The 19,783-nt window shown below is 41.8% G+C and overlaps 1 protein-coding gene across 1 annotated transcript; it reads right to left on the bottom strand.

Annotated features, from left to right (window-relative positions):
• Window positions 1-1,281: 1,281 nt before the first annotated feature.
• Window positions 1,282-2,777, bottom strand: socs3b (suppressor of cytokine signaling 3b). Its single transcript, XM_078571149.1, has 2 exons — window positions 2,649-2,777; window positions 1,282-2,140 (listed from the first exon to the last, which is right to left on the bottom strand). The coding sequence occupies exon 2, from the start codon at window positions 2,051-2,053 to the stop codon at window positions 1,436-1,438; it is 618 nt and encodes a 205-aa protein (XP_078427275.1). The 5' UTR covers window positions 2,054-2,140; window positions 2,649-2,777; the 3' UTR covers window positions 1,282-1,435.
• Window positions 2,778-19,783: the final 17,006 nt, after the last annotated feature.

The raw sequence follows: 19,783 nt of genomic DNA, 5'->3' as shown, positions 1-19,783 counted from the left end.
ATGGGAGCTTTCAACTGTTTATGGGTAACTTCCAGCTGTTAGAAGCGCTTCCTTCATAGCCAAACTAACTGAGCTCATTGTAAGTTATAGCCTACATTACAAACTCAGCAGTTAAACACTTAGTACGGCCATAAAAAGAGACTGCATAGAAGATTCTGCTTGAATCACTATAGGCTGTTAGAGGTTTTTGAAGCTATGCGGAATGAAAAATTTGTAAATTGTACAGCATTTTAATGGGATCACATGCACAGTTCAGAATGCCATAAGACTTGTGATAATGTGTTCTAGGGACTCCACTGAAGTCCATTAAATGTCATGAGCTTAATGTAGCTAAGTTGGTTTACTTTTCTGAGAATCATCAAATTAAGTGGAGCTTAAAACTTAGAACCTTAATGTAAAAGATGCATATAAAATGACTTGTTTAGAATCTCTGTCTGAGAACTGATGATTAAAATTATGTAGACAGAAAAATATATCACTTAATATCTCAGCCTCTTTCTAACTATGTAAAAGCTTGTTATTCATAGAAAGCACAAAGAATAGTTTATGCAGAAAATCTGGCCACTAGTAAGCATTACAGGAAATAAATGTGTGAAAACAGATGGGTGGTTCTTTGAATACAAGTCTGTTTGTTTCAGAGGTTTGTTTCAGAGAATACTTTGCTTGGAATAGCAGCACTTGAAATTGCTCAAACAATGTGCAGGACTAAACACTTTTTAAACATGCCAATTTAGGTTCTTGAGTATTTGCATCTGTTTACATATCATTATGTTTTAACTCTTATTGTAACAAATTAAAATTAAAAGATAGCCATACAAAGATCACTTGTTTTACAGTTCAAAGCAGCTGGAAATATGCAGTACCTTAAATATCCTAATGAAATGTAAACATGCTACATCAATGTGTTTTAAATAGTCTGATAATGCTACCTACCCCAGACCCCACAGTCATAATGGATCCAGTTCGTATGTTTCTATCTGACATTGGGTGAAAAGTGATATAGACAGCAGCTTTCTTTGTGGCAGCATGCTAAACAGTAATATCAACTGGCAGCCCTTAAATTAGTGGAGCTAAATGTCACTGGAAGCTAATTGAAAACAGATTTGTGCTTTTTACTGGTAGATTCCCCCAAACACTGACAAAGTAAAAGCAGGGGGCGGGGGGATATCTACACTTGGAATTGCATTTTGTCTTACGTATGTTTCGAACAAGTTGCTTTAAGACTGTGATTGAAAAGCATCACAAACAGCAGAGCACATATTTCAGAAATGAAGCATGCAATTTTGTTGTCATTAAAAATAGTGCATTTTATTATAAATTATTGAAATTTGTTATAAATAAAAAATGAGTGCAAATATTTCTGTTTCTTCAAGCTTAGATATCCAACCAAGAGGCCAGGTGTTTATTTTTGAGAGTCCATATGGCAATTTCAGGATTATACTTGGGCATCGTAATCCTGTAGGAACTGTCTGACAGGCATAGGCAATTCTTGGACATTTCTAGACACCTCCACATGTCCATTTACAGTCTTCCTGCACAGGTGCTGCAGAGTTGAAACACTAGATGAAAGAGGTCTGGAGAGAACCAAAGGGATTTTGTCACCCCCAGAGTAAATGAAGTAGACTCTTTTCACATTCCCTGAGTCTGTAGACTTTGAAGGCATATAATGGTGGATCAATTTTAACACACAGTCAAATTTAGGAACTGTTTGGGTGCTCTTAGCGTCCGTTTGCAGGAAAAATGAACAGTTTTCACACTGTATCCTAAGATTTTTGGTACCCGATTCTGTTTTAACACTAAGAGTGAAGAAATGTCTATTGTCCGAGCTGTCCCTGATTAGAAAAGTTCCAACTGGCTCGGAGCTGAGGAGGATGTTAGCTTCTCCCCCACTCATTGTACTCCAGTAGAAACCACTCTCTTTGAGTTTCCGCACAGTGTTCAAGATTAGGTTGTACTCGTTTTTGGAAGAAAATGTCTTCAGTCGGTAAGAGAGTCTCTGGGCCGGCACATCGACAGGACGGCTCATCCCGTCAAACTTACTGTGTGTTACCATTGCAGATAAGTCCTGAAATTGGAACCTCCGGGAGAATTCGTAAACTTCTGCTAAAACATAAGTGCCTTGTTGATAGGTTTCCAGCGCCTGTTAAAAAAAACCATTCGATTAATAATTGATACTGGAATGTGTTTAAAATGCACTGTACAACTGGACTGTGCTACAGAATGTGGACCCACTCCCCAACAGGGCTACAGGCAGGATGCTCTTTAGCTAAAAAGAAAAATGCTGGACGCACTCAACGGGATCTGCGGGGAAGAAATGAACGATTCAGACTTCACTCCCTCATCAGAAGGAAGGGTTGAAAGTTGAAACGTTTGCTTGCTTTGTTCTCTTCAGATGCTCTCGAGTGTTTCCAGCACTGTCTTCATTATCTCTTCGTCCCCTTCTGCTTGCTACTTTCATCGTTTTCCCTTACTTGAAACACATGCCCCTCTAAATGCACAAATACGATGTGATGCATGTACCTTCACTATAACCCCCTCGGCTTTATTAAACTCCCCCAACAAAAGCTCCAGGTTAATTATGCGCAAACTGCGATCCAAACTGCGCGGGTTCCGAATCAAGATCAAGACAGAAAATCCAGTCGGTTTACCTTCAGCTGTGGCTCCTCTCTTGTATTATTGGATCAAACGTAGCAGAATGACCGGAGTGAAGTTGCCTCAAGTCTTGCAGTGGGGCAGCCAACCCGAGGTAATTCTTTACAGTTTCCGAGCAAGTTGTGTGAACCACATAAATGCTCACGTACAAAGGCACTCCGTCTGCTTGGCTCCTTTCAAATCAATGCCCTTTTAAATGTATTGTAAGAGGTCGATAAAGTTTGTGTGTGTGGGTCGATCAGACGGCTGCCAGACTTCTCTATGACAGCGCTGATCGCGATCTCTCTGATACCTTCTAGCAGAGTTCCTCTCAGAGCCTGCCTTTATACTGAGCTGAGGCTCCTCCCCGCTGCGTTCCTGGAAATGCATTAGTTCTGGTAACAACGTGAATCAAAAAAAAAAGGGAGGAAAAAAAAAATGGGCGAATTGCCAGAAAAGGGAAGTGTCTAAAGAACAGGCTCCTTTACGGGTATTGATTTCAAATGTGTTCTGGGGGAGTCTGATTCAGTGTTTTTTCATTCTTAGAAGGTGAAAGAAACTCTTGCAGTTTGGCCTGAGCTATCTGCTATGAGCCTGGTCAGAGACAATGATTCAGAAACGTGGCACATTGTCCTCGATTCATAAAACATTAGGCAGCTCAGATCTGCACTCTTCCAGTAACCTGGCCCTGTCTCTGTAATTTCACTCTCTCTCTCTTTCATTCTTAACGTGCTCTCGTCTTCCTGCTCTGATTTGACTCTACATACTACCCAGTCTTGTTTCTCAACCTTAAACTCTGCCCAGGACCTTGCCTTCCCCTTCCCCTTCCCTCCCGAGGTTATTTCATTCGCGCTGCCCTGCCAATGCTGTAAAACACCCTCACTCCACTGCAGAGGAGAAACCCTTGGCATCTGCCTGCAATACATTAAAAGAAATATATATATAATTAATGTCCCTGAGAAAAATGCTTCTCATTTGGCTCAGTTCACCGTTCTATTTTGGAGGGGTTGGGATGAATACAACTCCATATAAATTGCCAAAAAAAAAAGCCACTCCTCCCCCCAACCCCACTTCATTCCATTGCTGGAGACTTGTCATAAAGATCCGGTGGCGCCATCGCATGGAACAGCGCCGTACTGCACCAGCCCCTCTTTTTGTTCAAACCTCCAGAAAATGATTACTTTTACAGATTCCTGTATCATGTATACGTTCCAGGTCACTTCCATTAATACAATTACCGATTTTTATTTAAAAAAAATATATATCCCTTCACGTGTTCTGATAACGAGGGAGTTCCATCAAGTTAAGCTTGTTACCAGGAAACAGAAACGTCACTGAAATAAAAGTTGGACACGAAATGTTCATTTTCCCTCGCCACAGACCTGCTGAGCATTTACAGCACTTTCTGTTATTATTATTATTATTATTATTAATACCATGTTTCATTGAGTTGCGGGAATTAGTCGCTTTCAAAGCAGCCCTTGGGCATTTGAGACGGAACTAAAACAAAAAAGTCGAGCTGGTTTCCCATGTAACTATCTCACTGGGGTATGTTGTGAAAGTGTACGTTTGGCTTCCAAGGAGGAACTAGGGAGAGCTGTTGCAAAGCAAATAGCCTCCTTCTGTGACTGGGAACAAAAGGAGTTTCCAAACTCCGTTTTCGAAATGTGAACCGCGCTTCTGGGAAGAGCAAATGCCAAGCAGTAATTGAAAATATGATTCATCCCCTAATCTCGGGACAGCACATGGTCTAACAGAAGTGGTGAAGGAGAAATGTTCAAATATTTTCCATTTGTCACAAGACACCAAATCACGGCTTCAGGTTATTTTGCGAGGGAAGTGATGTTTTTATTTTTACTCACTGAGCAAATTTTGCTTTATTTAGCTCTCGCTTTCACCTAAACTAAACATACCGAGATTCTGACGAAATGGTTTTTTAATGAAATTAAATATGTCGTTATTAATAGACAAAGTAAATGTCGAAGTTGCCACATTTGAAATGAAATACCCATGCTAATTAATGAATGCGCTTTTAAGTATTTTTACCATCGTTTTGAATATTGAGAAGTTCCACCAAATACTTGGCGTAATTTTCTTTTTAACTGACGCGTTCTCATTTTTGGCTTGAAGAGTGATGTACAACTTTAGAATCAGAACAACTTAAGCAATGATTTTGCGTTTTCATTATTTTAACAATGCTTTCAAAGACTGTTTCAAAAGAGGAGTGACATATACAATACCTAAACTCCTCAGTTAATGGAAATGGCTTGAGACCATCTAGTCCAGGCTTGTCCAACCTTGGGGGGAGCCACATTTCCATCCTTTTCACACAAGACGCCAATGTGCAAATTACAAAAAGATAAGGTTTGGCACAACATTAAACATGATTTTTTTTTTTAATGTTGAGGTATGAAGAAAGGAAACAACTTGATGAGCAAAAATAAAGCAATGTCAAAGCAATAAATTGATACTTTTAAAAATGAGTAATTAATGAAGATGACCATTAGAGTGTGAGAGGATGAGTGTGTGTGTGCCTGGCTCACTCTCAGTCTCAGGGTGCTCACTCACTCACGCTCTGCCACTGTGTGTGGGTGTGGGTATGTATTTGTGTGGGGGGGGGAGGGGGGGGTGAAGGTGAATGAGAACTATGAGACTGGGAGTGTGCCAGGCACACACTCACTCACTCTCACACAGACTCTCTCACACTCTCACACACACATTCTATCTCTCTCTCACACACACACTCTCTCACTCTCACACAGACTCTCTTTCTCACACTCTCACACACTCTCTCTCTCACACACACATTCTATCTCTCTCTCATACACACACTCTCTCACAATCACACACTTTCTCTCTCACATGCTTTCTTATGCACACTCCCACATTCTCACTCTCTCTCACTCTCTCACACACTTTCTCTCTCACATGCTCTCTCCCTCGCATGCTCCAACGCTCTCACACTTTCACACTGTCTCGCACACACACTCTTGCACACACCCTCACACACAGTCACTCACACTCTCTCTCACAAACTCTCTCAGGCATTGTCACATAGTCTCTCTTTCACTCTCTCTCACACACAATCTCACACGGTCACACACATTCTCTCAGACACTCTGTCACATTTTCTCTCACTCTCTCACACTCACTCTCTCACACACTCTCTCAGGCATTGTCACATACTCTCTCTTTCACTCTCTCACACGGTCACACACACTCTCTCGCGCTCTCTCTCTCACGCACAGTCTCTCACACACACACACGCACAGTCTCTCACACACACGCACAGTCTCTCACTCACACGCAGTCTCTCACTCACACACACACCCTCATACACTCTCTCTGTCACACTCTCACTCCCTCACACACACACTCTCACACTCTCTCTCACACACACACTGTCTCACACATTCTCTCACACACACACTCTCTCACACTCCCTCTCACACACTCCCTCTCACACATACTCTCTCTGTCGCACACACTCACACACACACTCTCTTTCTCACACACTCCCTCTCACACATACTCTGTCTCACACACTCTCTCATACCCTTTCTCTGTCATACTCTCTCTCTATCTCTCTCTCATTCTCTCTCACACACACTCTCACACACACATTATCTCACACACTCGCTCACACACTTCCTCTCACACAGCCACACCCTCTCCCTTACAAACACTCTGTTTCACACACACACTCTCTCACATTCTCTCTCACACACTCTCTCTTTCACACAGTCACTCTCTCACTCCCTCTCTCTCTCACACACACACACAGACACACATACTCTGTCTCATGGTGACACGCCTCTTCTTCCTGGGCCCCACAGCCAGTTTGTTCCCTCCCAGGCCCCACAGCCTGTCTGTTCCTTCCTGGGTCCCGCAGCCAGTCTGTTCCCTACCAGGTCCCACAGCCAGCTATTCCCTTCTGGGGCCCACAGCCAGTCTCTCCCTCTCCCCTCCCGCACCCCGATAACCTCTCCTTTTCCTGAGCAGACTCACCGCCACTGGTGAGTTTGCTCCATCAATCACAGACCATTCCTCTCCTTTGCTGTCAATAGGCTCACCGGAGAGGAACCGCCTGTTGTTGGAGGAGCAGCTCCCTGCAGAATCTTTGGCTCCACTTACCCATCGTACTGGCATTTTGAAAACTGGCTCTGCGGGTCATGATAAAGGGACTTCGTGGGCCACATCTGGCCTGTGGTCTGTGGATTATGCAAGCCTGATCTTGTTGGTTTCCATAAAAATGTTACTGTACATAAATAGTGCCAACCAATTTTAACCTTAACATATCCTTTAATGTGGGAAAGATTATACAGAGTACAAACCATATGTTATTTACTGTACTTAAAGAGTTTCAGAATGGAAACTATTTCAATTGTGGCCTGTGACAGTTGTGATGACATCAAATTAATATTAAAGGACCAACATCTTTGTAAGGATAATATAACTGTGGTAATGTGAGGTACCCTGTCCCTTCAAGAGAATGCAAGTGTACTGATCATGTGACAGTACAGCGCAGGCACCTGGGAACTGTAAGTCTAATTCTGGAGGTTTCTGAGTGAGCACGTATGATCTGGTGCTCTGCCCTATGTCTCAATAAACCATCACTGTTTATTCTTACATCAGTCCCCGTTATTGATTGCAAGCAACAATTGATGAGAACATAGGAAGGCATGTGGTTAGAGTTCCGTTCGCTAATGAGTTCATTTACCCAAGACATAAAAATAACTTGGGACCAAATCTGTCTAAATGTTTTATTATACCTACTACTAATATCTCATTGTATTGTTTAATTAAATAAAGTTGAGACTTCATTAGAATTAAAATAGTACCTTGAGTAAAATTTCAAGATTGCTATAGTTTTCTTGAGCCATCGGTTGTCATCCCTAGCAGGAGCTGGCAAATTACTCTCAACTTTAGCTTTTAGGCCTTATTGACACATACCTGATTGAGAATATATACACAACAAAAAATGTTCTCAAGCGGAAACCCTTACTGCAGCATGCTTATGGTTTAAGAGAGTGTTCCATATAAAAGGAATCATGAATTAAAGTTAACTTTTCCTCACACGTTGATTCATTTCTCATATATTCAACAGTGTCTTTACAAATTGAACTTCCAGAATATAATTTTCCCCAAAATGATGTATGATGAAAATTAGAAAGTTTCCAACCATGGATCAATGCCTCCATGCCTATTCCAACGTCCCCCCACCACCCACCGCCACCCCACAACACACACACACACCTACATGCTGACCTTCAATGATGTCACAGTTATCCCAGAATGATCTCTCGTATGCTGATGACATCCAGATCTGGTTCTTCACCAGTCTCTTCACCACCATGAAAGCCTCTGGGCTGACGTACAATATACCTGACATTAGGTCATGGAGGTACCAGAATTCTTCCAGCTGAACATAGGGAAGAGAGAACAGATCATTTTCGCTAGCTGTCCCTGGACACTGGAATCCTATCAGCAACTGCTTGTTCAGTTGTATATAGCCTGGATGTTTATAGTTTATCTCATTGTACTTTCACCTTCACAATGTTGTTTACCTCCAACTTTACCTAACATCCAATGCCATTGAAACCATATGCATGCCTTTGTCATCTTTAGATGGAATAGGGTAGGACATGGTCTAAGTGGAAAATGGGGGCAGAAAGTGCCAGTTTTACACGATTATACCCCAAGAATGCTTGAAATATGTCTGACTCTATGAAGTGATGGGATTTCCTGTTGTGAATGTGATCTAGCCAGTGCCTACACCATAAAGGTGAGTAGCATGTTTTTAACAGCTTAAGCAGGAAGGCTGCTTCCAGCTCCCAGAGCTCTTGAGGACCTTTGCCAGACCACAATCGTTCCCCTCCTGCTGTCCTTCCCCTTTTCCCTTTGGGATTAACTTGAGGCCCACTTCTGGTAAGGCAGATGGCCTGAAATTGATCCCTCAAAATGGAGAGCTACCTCTGGAGCAATCACAAGCACTGGCAGCTTTCGTAAAATACTTAAATGAGGCCCGAGATCCAATTTAGGATGAACTTCGGGCCCATGGACACTGTTGGTTATGTACCCAATGAAGGCTCATAGCCAACCTTTACCCCCATTGCTCCAAAGGACTCGTTGTGCTCTCCCAACTAAAAGGATGGGGGGGAGAGCTGTTACCAACTCACCTCCTGTATTTGTTTATAGTTTCTACCAGATCCGTGGGAGCAATCTGGGATACCCAGCAGGCACTTTCTTCTGCATTTTCTTTTTTCATGGGATGTGATTGTTGCTGGTAAAGCCAGTTTGTTTGGTCCATCCCTAATTGCCCTAGAGGTTCCTAGTAAGAAATTGTCTGATTTCTGTTTCGTGCCATCCATGGTAATTCAGTCCGGATTGGATTCCATGTGTATAAGTGGGTGCACAAGGATACATTCCAGATATTCCATGGCACAGGATTCTGATAAACCAACTTTTTGTACTCACAGACCATCAGCTTTACACAAGTACTTCAGAACATAAACCAACTCCTAGAAGTGGAAGTACAATGTGCAAAGTCATAGTGCAACTGTTCATTAGAGGAAAATAAACAAAATTGGACAACTTCTCATAACAGGTAGATGCTTTCTAAATATCCGCTTGCCTTCTAGTTGAATAATAGATCATTCCTGAAGTCTTCATTTAGCAGTGAGTGCCAGAGAGCTCCTAGATGGTCCAATATTCAGACAACATCCTGTGTTACCTGTGAACCGTCTAATAGAGATGAACATCAAATTGAAAGTAATATTCAGTGAGACTTGATTGCAATCTCTTCACACACAGAAGGGAGTGACCTCTTGTGTTCCACATGGAAACAAAGCAAAACATGAAAAGATGTACAAGCAGATGCAAACTGGCTCCACATGAAAAGGTGCAGGTTCATTGGAATTCTCTCAGGAAAGGTAGATCACTGGTAATATGATACTTTGGAACTATTCATAGGGCCACTTGGGATATCCCTTGATTTCCCATATAGCCCCTCCACTCCTGCTCACAAGGGCATGTGACAGTGGTCACACTAGTTTGTAGCATCTCACGTTGTGGTCATTTGGGTTGTGGATACTGTTTTTATTAGTTTAATATCAAGTTCCATAGGATTCTGGTATTTAGGGAGAGGTATGGCTGAAGAACAATACCGTGTTGCTCGTTACTGTAAATGGAAACTGTACAGAAAGATAGAATGAATTAACCCAACTGATTTAAAAATAAATGTCAACAAATGAATGTCAGTGAACATTCTATCTTAAAAGACCAATAACTGGGGTAGGGTGTGAAGGAGAGATTTAGGAGCTCTCAGTGCATAGGTTTATTCTGGGAAGTCAGGTGTATCACTTACAGATAACCATTGAAATCAGCAGTATTGGAGTTGTCTTACCTATTGTTTGTCTGCTTACAGGTAAAAGCAAAGCAGTGCTTATCCTGAACCAAGAATTTAAATGGGTACTATAAGTTGCACCATCTTAAATTATAGAGGAGGGACATGGCTTCTAGGATATAATCAGTGGTTTTTAATGAAAAACTGGCTATCAAATAAGTATGCAGACAAGCAATGGACAGATTTGACTTTATAGTGTACCCGGTTATTTGTAAGACACAAAGCATGGTGGCTATCTGTGGCACAAAGAACTTGTTCTAACTTGGGCAAAAGATGTGTTGAACTGACTGAAATCTAGATCCACGTTATAAATATAATATATATGTATATATATATATATATAAAGGTACAGAAGGAGAAAGATGATTTACATACAATGATTATATTAAATATATTTAATATGCCAATATGGTATATTAAACATACAAATGGTAGAACAAACACTTTGACTTACTAGTGCCATGGTTTTGCTGATGAAAATACATAATGAGATTCTGTAATTAAGAGTCGCTTTGTCCTTATTGTGTTAGTGTTTGTTGGTTGTCAGAGGTGGGTATGTTGATCATGCGCCATATTTACCATTAAACACATTGCACCACCAAGGAATTCACAACCCAATTCTTAATGTGATTTTCATTTGTGCACTGATCACAAATTATTACAAGATCATAAGATAATTACAAATGGCAGAAGTGTTGAAGAGGAATTTTGTGTCTGTCTTCATTGTAGAAGACACAAAAACATCCCAAGAGTACTTTAAAATCAAGAGGGCAAAGGGATGGAAGAACTTAAAACTATCACATTCATTAAGGAAAAGGTACTGGGAATACTATCAGAACCAAAGGCTGACAAAGCCCCCTGTGTCTGTTAGCCTACACCTTAGGGTCTTAAAAGAAGTAGCTGCAGAGATAGTAGATGCATTGGCTGTGATATTCCAGAATTCCCTTGATTTTGGAAAGGTCTTGGCGGATTAGAAAATTGCAAATGTACCATCTCTATTCAAGAAAGGAGGCAAACAGAACACAGTAAACTATAGGCCAGTTAGCCTAACACCTGTGCTATGGACAAAGTTTATGTATTTTATTTTTTTATTTTTTATGTATTTTTATTTTTGTCCATAATCAAAGTGTTTTAAATTGTGAGGCTAGTATGTTTTCATACCCCAAGAATGATTTGTCCCCATTTAAATGATTTCCAATATCAAGTTTTTGTGAATTTAAAAATAAAGATTATTTATTATGATAGACCTGTCCTGGAGGTTTAAAACACAATGTCTCACACGTGCTATCAAACAAAGATTAGACACAAATGAAGAAAAAAAGATACGATTACAATCTGGAATTATTTCAGTCTCTTGAGTAGCAGGTTGGTGGTTTTTTAGATAAATTTATCCTTTAGCTAGACTGAAGGTCTTGTAAAAGCAGAAGATTCTCAGTAAGCTGTGAGGCTCCATGTAGTTGAATTGCCAGAAGCTTAGCTCTCAGGTGAACTTGAAATTGGGACAGGTTGGAGGGAGAGTCCTTCTTCCACTTTCAAGGTTTGGCTGTATATTATCTTGGCTACATAGCTGCCTTGCAGCTGTTTTTATGGCTTAGATGGTGTTTCTGATGGTATCTGTCTTGGAACAGCTTCTACTGTAACAAAAGCAGGTAACACATATGGTTGCCTTATCCATGTGACCTGTTTCAAGTCTAAAGTCCTTTTTCAAACAAGAGGCTTCGTGAGACTGGTGTGGTGGTTTTTCACACCCTAGCAGTTTCAGACAGCCGAGGTCTTTGTGTTTTGAATAAGGAGCCATCACAATACAATGAAAGGTTGATAGGGTAAAAGCAAAATACTGTGGATGCTGGAAATCTGAAACAAAAACAGAAAATGCTGGAGAAATTCCACAAGTCTAACAGCATCTGTGGAGAGAAAGACAGAGTTAACGTTTCAAGTCCATATGAAGAGTCATAAGGACTCGAAAGGTTAACTCTGTCTTTCCACAGATGCTGTTAGACCTGCTGAGTTTCTCCAGCATTTTGTTTGTGAAAGGTTGATGGGATCCATTCATCTAACACCCGTTGAGTTTTGATGCCATGGGTGGAATATGGAGATGAGTTGTCTGCAAAACGCATTATCTGTCGGTTTTGGGCCATCGTTTAAAAATGAGACATGTGAATGGCACAAGTGGCTGTGATTGTCTATATTTTAATTAGGTATTTGCTTGAGCTTTAGGACTGTCTGGGGCTGAGTACTGCCAAGGATGGCTATGCTACTGTGATCTTAGACAGCTTTTGGTGTCCATTTTTAAAAAATATAGTTTTAAAGTTGTAATTTCTTCATGCTTGTACTGGGCATGACATCTGTCATAGCAAAGATGCTAGGATACATTATTAAGAAAATAATAGCAGGACATTTAGTAAATTATGATACAAAAAGGCAGAGTAAACATGGGCTGGAATTTTCCGGCCCCTCCCACTGGTGAGATCTTCCGGCCCCGGCAAAGTGAACGGAAGTTTGAATGGCCCACCTCATCTGCCTTGGCAGGACCTGCTGCACCAGGGCCGGAAAATCCCGGCCATGGTTTTGTGAAAGGGGAATCATGTTGGGCTAATTTATTTGAGTTATCTGAAAAAGTAACAAGCAAGGCTGATAAAGGGGAACTTGTAGATGTGGTGTTCTTGGATTTCTAAAGGCATTTGATAAAGTGACACATCAAAGGTAAGAGCTCATGGTGTGGGCAGTAACATAATAGCATGGATAGAGAATTAGTTAGCTAACAGGGAGCGGGGAGTAGGGATAAATGGGTCTTTTTCAGGTTGGCAAGCTGTAACTGGTGGAGTGACACAGGGGTTGGTGCTGGGGCATCAATTATTTACAATCTATATCAATGAGTGGGATGAAGGGACCGAATGTCTGGAAGCTAAATTTGCTGATGGCGCAGTGATAGGTAAGAAATTAAATTGTCAAGAGGACATAAAGTGTCTGCAAAGGGATTTAGGTAGGTTAAGTGAGTGAGCAAAAAATTGGCAGATGGAGTATAAAGTGGGAAAATGAGAACTTGCCCACTTTGGTAGGAAAAATGAAAAAGAAATATATTTAAGTGGAGAGAGGCAGCAGAACTCTACAGCTCAGAGGCATTTGGGTGTCCTGGTAAATGAATCATAAAAAGTTAGCATGCAGGTACGGCAAGTGATTAGGAAGGCAAACGGAATGTTTATTGCAAGGGGAATCAAGTATAAAAGTAGGGAAGTGTTCCTGCACAGACCTTGGTGAGATTGCATCTGGAGTACTGTGTACAGTTTTGGTTTCCTTACCTAAGAAAGGGATATAATTGCATTGGAAGCCGTTCAGAGAAGGTTCACTTGACTGATTCCTGGGATGAAAGGTTGAGCAGATTGAGCCTCTACCTATTGGAATTTAGAAGAATGAGAGGTGATCTAATTGAAACATGTAAGATCCTGAGCAGACTTGATAGGGTGGGTGCTGAGAGGATGTTTCCCCTTGTGGGTGAATCTAGAACTAGGGGACACAGTTTAAAAATTAGGGCCTCCCATTTAAGACTGAGATGAGGAGAATTTTTTTCTCTCAAAGGGTCATTACTCTGTGGAATTCTCTTCTGCAGAGAGGCCACATAAGATCAACCATGGCCTTATTGAATGGCTTGAGGGACTGAATGGCCTACTCCTGCTCCTAATTCTTCTGTTCTACCCTCCGAACACAATGGATTTGTCACTTTATTTGCCTTGTTTAATGCCACTTCACAATGTTTGGGTACAGTGAATAGCAAGTTAAATAACACCACTGCTCGCAACTCTTTCTTCGTTAAGTCCAATCTCATCATGGAGTACACATGTGCCTATTTTTGCTTCCGAAATGCAGTGCCTAGCATTCGTTGTTACTGAACCTAATTTGACACCAATCAGCCCAGCTGCAAACTCTAATGAACTCAGTGTTGTTAACTGTATCAATTGAGGTTAAGTATATACAGGTGGAGGACATTGATTGGATGGTTGCTTGAGCACATAGAAAGAGACACTTACTAACACTTGAGTTCAGTGGAGTCGGGAGATATATACCTGTAATATTTCACTCTATGAATAAGTATATTCCATGTAAAAACTGGCTTTGGATTCTTTCTTCACCAACTGGCTGTCAGGAGTATAACATTTGTAAGATCCTGATTGCCTACTCTAAGTCCACAGTCCTTCTGACTTGGTATCATTTGTAAACCTAAGTACTTGCATTGGGACACTGACTTCAGGCCATATATGTATAGCAGGAACAGGAGGGATCCCAGAATATGCTCATTGCATCCTACCTGGGACATGCAGAAATACTATCTTGATAGGAATATGGTGAAATGACCATGGATATACTCTATAAATATACATTTGAAGGTGACAGATGATGCAAGTTGGTTAACATCAATTAAGTAATTAATAAGAGGAATACTGAGTAACTATGGGAAATAAGTCTTTAAATGTGGTGAGTGACGGAACTTTTATCATGGTCAATGAACACCCATGCAGTGGCAGCAAAATGAAAGACTTGGTGATAAACTAAAATGAGTTATATGAATTATAAAGCATATTTGGAGTTAATTCCAATTCTTTTCTCTGAAAACCCAAAAGATTGTTTCTTCTATTTGAAACTATCTTGGAATGTGTGGGGATTTCTGCTGTTGTGGAATCCATTTACACTGTGGGACAGGTTCCACAGTATTGGCATCAATACTATGCATATACAGTCTTGCACAATGTAGACCTTTCACGACGCCTGGGAAAGATCAGTGCAGGCCAGGAATATAAAAACCACACGTCCAGACGGACTGTGTGTAACTTAGCTCTGGCTGGAAAAGTGGCAGCATGTGGATGATGTCAGTTATTTTAGCTTTCTCTGCTAGCATAGGGAAAGCCACCTTTCTCACGCTGCATTTGACAGCAGTGATATCAAAACCAAGGATGCTGTTTGCAAAAGTATTTGCAATGGAGCCTAAGGATATTTCTCCAGTTGTTCCCTCTTTACTCCCTTGTTAATGTAGGTTATGTCATGCTGTGGTATATCATGGGTGAGATATTTATCGTGTGTGAGTTAGAGAGTGTGTGATATTGGATGATTTTCCTCAAGAGGCATCGCAACAGACTAGGGTTGCCTACCCTCGCGGGATAGGCAGGAGACTCCCAGAATCGCCCTCAATCTCCTGGCGGCTATTAAAAGCAGTCCGAGAGATTTTTAAACCGATAGGATTCGGATACCCAGCAGCCCGGAATCCATTTAAATGAACAGCAGTACTCCCACGCAGGTGCAGCCAGTATGATGAGGTTTACGTCACGGCCTCGCTTGGGTGCTGCGCTCATGGACATCGCTGGTTGCTGTCTTGCCTGTTTTACCCATGGCGGCCGAGTCCTCAAGTGACTCGAGACTCAGAGAGAAAAGTAAACGGAGGAGTCAGCCGAGCCAGGAGGTAAAGAAGCAATAGGGCTGGGCATCATGAACTGTCACCCAAAGGCAGGGCCTAGAAAAGAAATGGAAAGTACAGACCAGATTTGGTAGCCTCTGTCAACCAGTCCAGGAAAGTTTCATTAATTGTGAAATAATGCTGTTTTAATTCAAACGGAGGGGGAAGTACCAAAAAAGTACACAATAAATTAACTTTAGCTTCTATTTTTTACTCGATTTTATTGATTTTTGTTTTTGATATTTAAACAGCCAGCACATGTGATCAGTGACTCAAATCACCACCTGCTATGTTATGGATTTACACAGTTCGAGAAAACCCCACGTCTGTAAAGAGTTAAAGAAAGACTTGCATTTATATAGCACCTTTCACAACCACAGAAAAAAAAATTCTAGGAGCATTAAAAAATTGTTTTTTTAAAATTTCCTTTGAATATTTTAGTTTATTAATTATAAAAATGCTGGAGAAACGGGGGAAAAAAACTGATCGGACGGGGCAGTTAGAGGCAGGGGGTCATGTGATAAAACCTCCAGGAATATATTCAGCCAGAGATGGCAACCCTACAACAGACCCTAGTCTGCCACACACCAGGAGTCACTGGATAGTAATCAGCAGTGGAAACTCTAGATGACAATTCTCCTTCCTAGTACAATGAATGTCTGTTATCTGTGATTTCCAATCATCAGAGCCCATGGCTGAAATTTGAGGCCCTTCGAGGTCTGTAGGGCACAGTCACATTAGATAGAACAAACTCATATGTATATAATATCTTTCACCATATCAGAATGTCCCAAAGTACTTTACAGCCAATTATGTACTTTTTGACTTGTTGTCACTGATGTAACACTGCACAGAAATCGGGCAGCCAATTTGCGTACAAACAGCAATGAGTTAATGACAAGATAGTCTGTTTTATGTTTTAGCAATGTTGGCTGAGGATAAATACTGACAAGAACACTGGGGAAAACTCCATCATCTTTCTTTGAATAGTGTTGTGGGATCTTTTACATCCACCTATAGACAATTATTTGGGATTGAATTGATAGTCACATAGAAAAATGTGGGTTGATTAGAAAGTGCCAGCATGGATTTCTTAAGGGAAAATCCTGTTTAACTAACTTTCTGGAGTTTTTTGAAGAGGTAACATAGAGGGTAGATGAGGCTAATGCCATTGATTCCAAAAAGCATTTGGTACAGTGCCACACAACGGACTTGTGAGAAAAGATATGGCTCATGGAATAAAAGGGACAGTAGCAACGTGGATACAAAATTGGCTGAGTAATAGGAAACAGCGAGTAATGGTTAATGGATATTTTTCGGGCTGGGGGAAGGTTTGTAGTGGAGTTCCCCATGGGGTTGGTATTGGGACCCATCCTTTCCCTGATATATATTAATGATCCCGATCTTGGTGTGCAGGGGATAATTTCAAAGTTTGCAGATGATGCAAAACTTGGAAGTATTATAAACTGTGAGGAGGACAGTGCAGAACTTCAAAAGGACATAGACAAGTTGGTGGAGTGGGCAGGTACGTGGCAGATGAAGTTCAATGCAGAGAAGTGTGAGGTGATTCATTTTGGTAGGGAGAGCATGGAGACAATATAAAATAAGGGATACAACTCTCAACGGTGTGCAGGAGCAGAGGGACCTGGGTGTATATGTATATAAGTTATTAAAGGTGGCAGGACAGGTGGTGAGAGCAGTTAATAAAGTGTACAGTATCCTAGGCTTTATTAATAGTGGCACAGAGTACAAGAACAAGGAGGTTATGTTGAACTTGTATAGGACACAAGTTAGACATCAGCTGGAGTATTGTGTACAGTTCTGTGCACCACACTTCAGGAAGGATGTGAATGCATTGGAGAGAGTGCAGGAGAGGCTTACAAAAATGATTCCAAGGATAAAATATTTCAGCTATGAGGAAATATTGGAGAAGTTGGGACTGTTGTCCTTGGAGAGGAGAAGGATAAGAGGAGATTTGATAGAGATCTTCAAAATCATGAAGGGACTGGACAGAGTAGATAGGGAGAAATTATTCCTGCTCGTAAAAGGATCGAGAATGAGAGGGCACAGATTTAAAGTGGTTTGCAAAAGAAGCAAATGCGATGTGAGAAAAAACTTTTTCACACAGCGAGTAGTTCCAGTCTGGAACGCACTGCCTGGAAGTGAGGTGGAGGCAGGTTCAAATGAGGAATTCAAGAGGGCATTAGATAATTATTAAAATAGAATCAATGTGCAGGGTTACGGGGAAAAGGCAGGAGAATGGCACTGAGTCATAATGCTCATTTGGGGAGCTGGTGCATACATGATGGGCTGAATGGCCTTCTTCTGCACCATAACTATTCTGTGATTATGTGATTCACCTGAGAAATCACATTTGGCCTTGGATTAACACTTCACCCAAAAGATCACATCTCTAACAGTGCAGCATTCCTTCAGTACTGTACTTATATATCAGCCTAGATTATGTGCTCAAGTCACTAGGGTGAGATTTGAACACATAACCTGACTCAGAGACGATATATTGAGTGGACTCTTACCACCTTAGTTCCTGGAGCACCAGTGGGACCATTTTCAAGTTTGGAACCCAATGCGTCGATGTGCACATTTAATTGTTTGCTCTGGTGAAGAGTAACCACTAAGAACCCGCATTCAGGCTCCTTGACCAGGCAGAGGGTGGGATGATGGTCCATTCTGACATAGGATGGATTTCTGTTTAAACGGCATGTTTCAGAAAAGCTCAGCAGCTGTTGGATTTTTCAGGCTGTAGCAACCTCAGAAATGGAGTGGAGACCTGGGATGGCTGCTCCCCTGGTCTCTCACTCTTACCTGGAGGTCTTGCTGGATCTGACGGATTGCAGTGAGGTGAGCCCTCCCAAGAACGGGAGGAAGAGGACAATCTCTCCTAACAAGCAGGCGTGGATGGAAGTAGTCAGGGAAGTCAGCAGCAGGAGTGCAATCCCTGCAGCCTGGAGACAACGCATCGAGGATCCAGGACCCCAGAAGTGCAAGACAGGTGAGTACTTAATACTTTCAGGTACCAGGCCCCACATTGACATGCCCAGCATTCTGCATTGTGTTCTTCAGGTCAACACACCTTGCAGCTGCATTTATTTCTCTCTCTGCAGGCATCTCATATCCCCATCTGAACAGCCAACACTCACCCTCAGCATATTACCCTCTTGTACCTATGCCTCACAGCCACTCTCCATAAATGGAATCCTTCTCTCCTCTCCACACATCATTATGACCCCCCCCTCCCTCACCACCCCCCAACCTTCTGCTTTCTCTCCTTGCAGAAGAGGAGAGCATGCTACCTGGAGAGTGGGAGAGACCCGAGGGGTGGGACAGGCACCTTGTCTGCCATTAGAATGCACGGCCACCTGCTCCTCTGGGAAGTAGGTCTTGTTCCAGAAGGTGCAGATGCCAGCAGTGACCTACTGTGAGAGTCTGGGACTCCTGAGGCATTGGCACTCAGACATGTTGAGGAAGCTGATCCTCTGCCTGTAGATCCTGCATTGCGCGGGGGCTGGGGTGCGAAATCTTGCCTCCTTCCAGTTGGATCTTTTGTCCTTCACATCTGCCCTGTGGATGGGCAGGCGGCCAAAAAGGCAACTGGTTCTGCTGCTGGTGTTCCTCCTGCTGCTGGTGGTGGAGGAGTTGGTGGTGGTGGGCCCCTGCTCTTGCCCCTCAGTAGAGGTGGAACACAGTGCTCCATAAGCTGCTCCCATGGATGGGGATTGGTGGGAGCAGGGAAGCACAGCTGAAGGTGGGTGAAGTGCTCGACAGATGAATTGCCTTCCGAGGAGTTGACAATCACCTGTCAAGCTGTGAAAACACTCTCTGAGAGAGTTAATACATGTGGAGCTCTGAGGCTGACGAGTTAACTTAGTTTTACAGATGGTGAAGTTCATTTGTGCTTTTGGTGACAATCTTACTGGTTTTGAAATTATAGTGTGCGATATTAATGTGAGAACTGTTAACATATTTGTATGAATTCCTCTAACTGCTATGTTAATTCATTTACTTTAAATGTGTTAACAACCCTTGTTAAAATAACAGAGAAAAGAACGTCATAGAATTGCATGAAGCATTTTGGATCCTAATATCACACTATACAATCTCATCCCATTGAAAATGTCTTTTTAATACTTGATAATAACGAACAAAGTAAAATTGAGAAAAGATACAAAACACAACTCCGACAATCTCAATATAACAAATGCAAATATGGGACAAATGCACACAGTAGCATCTGTCAGCATCTGTAAAGGGCACAGCCCATAGGAGTGTTCACTGCTGCTGCC

The sequence above is a fragment of the Cetorhinus maximus genome, chromosome 24 (assembly GCF_964194155.1).
Source record: "Cetorhinus maximus chromosome 24, sCetMax3.hap1.1, whole genome shotgun sequence".
Classification (NCBI taxonomy): Eukaryota; Metazoa; Chordata; class Chondrichthyes; order Lamniformes; family Cetorhinidae; genus Cetorhinus; species Cetorhinus maximus.
The sequence above is the reverse complement of the archived record's forward strand: the minus strand, read 5'-3'. Positions and strand labels throughout refer to the sequence as shown.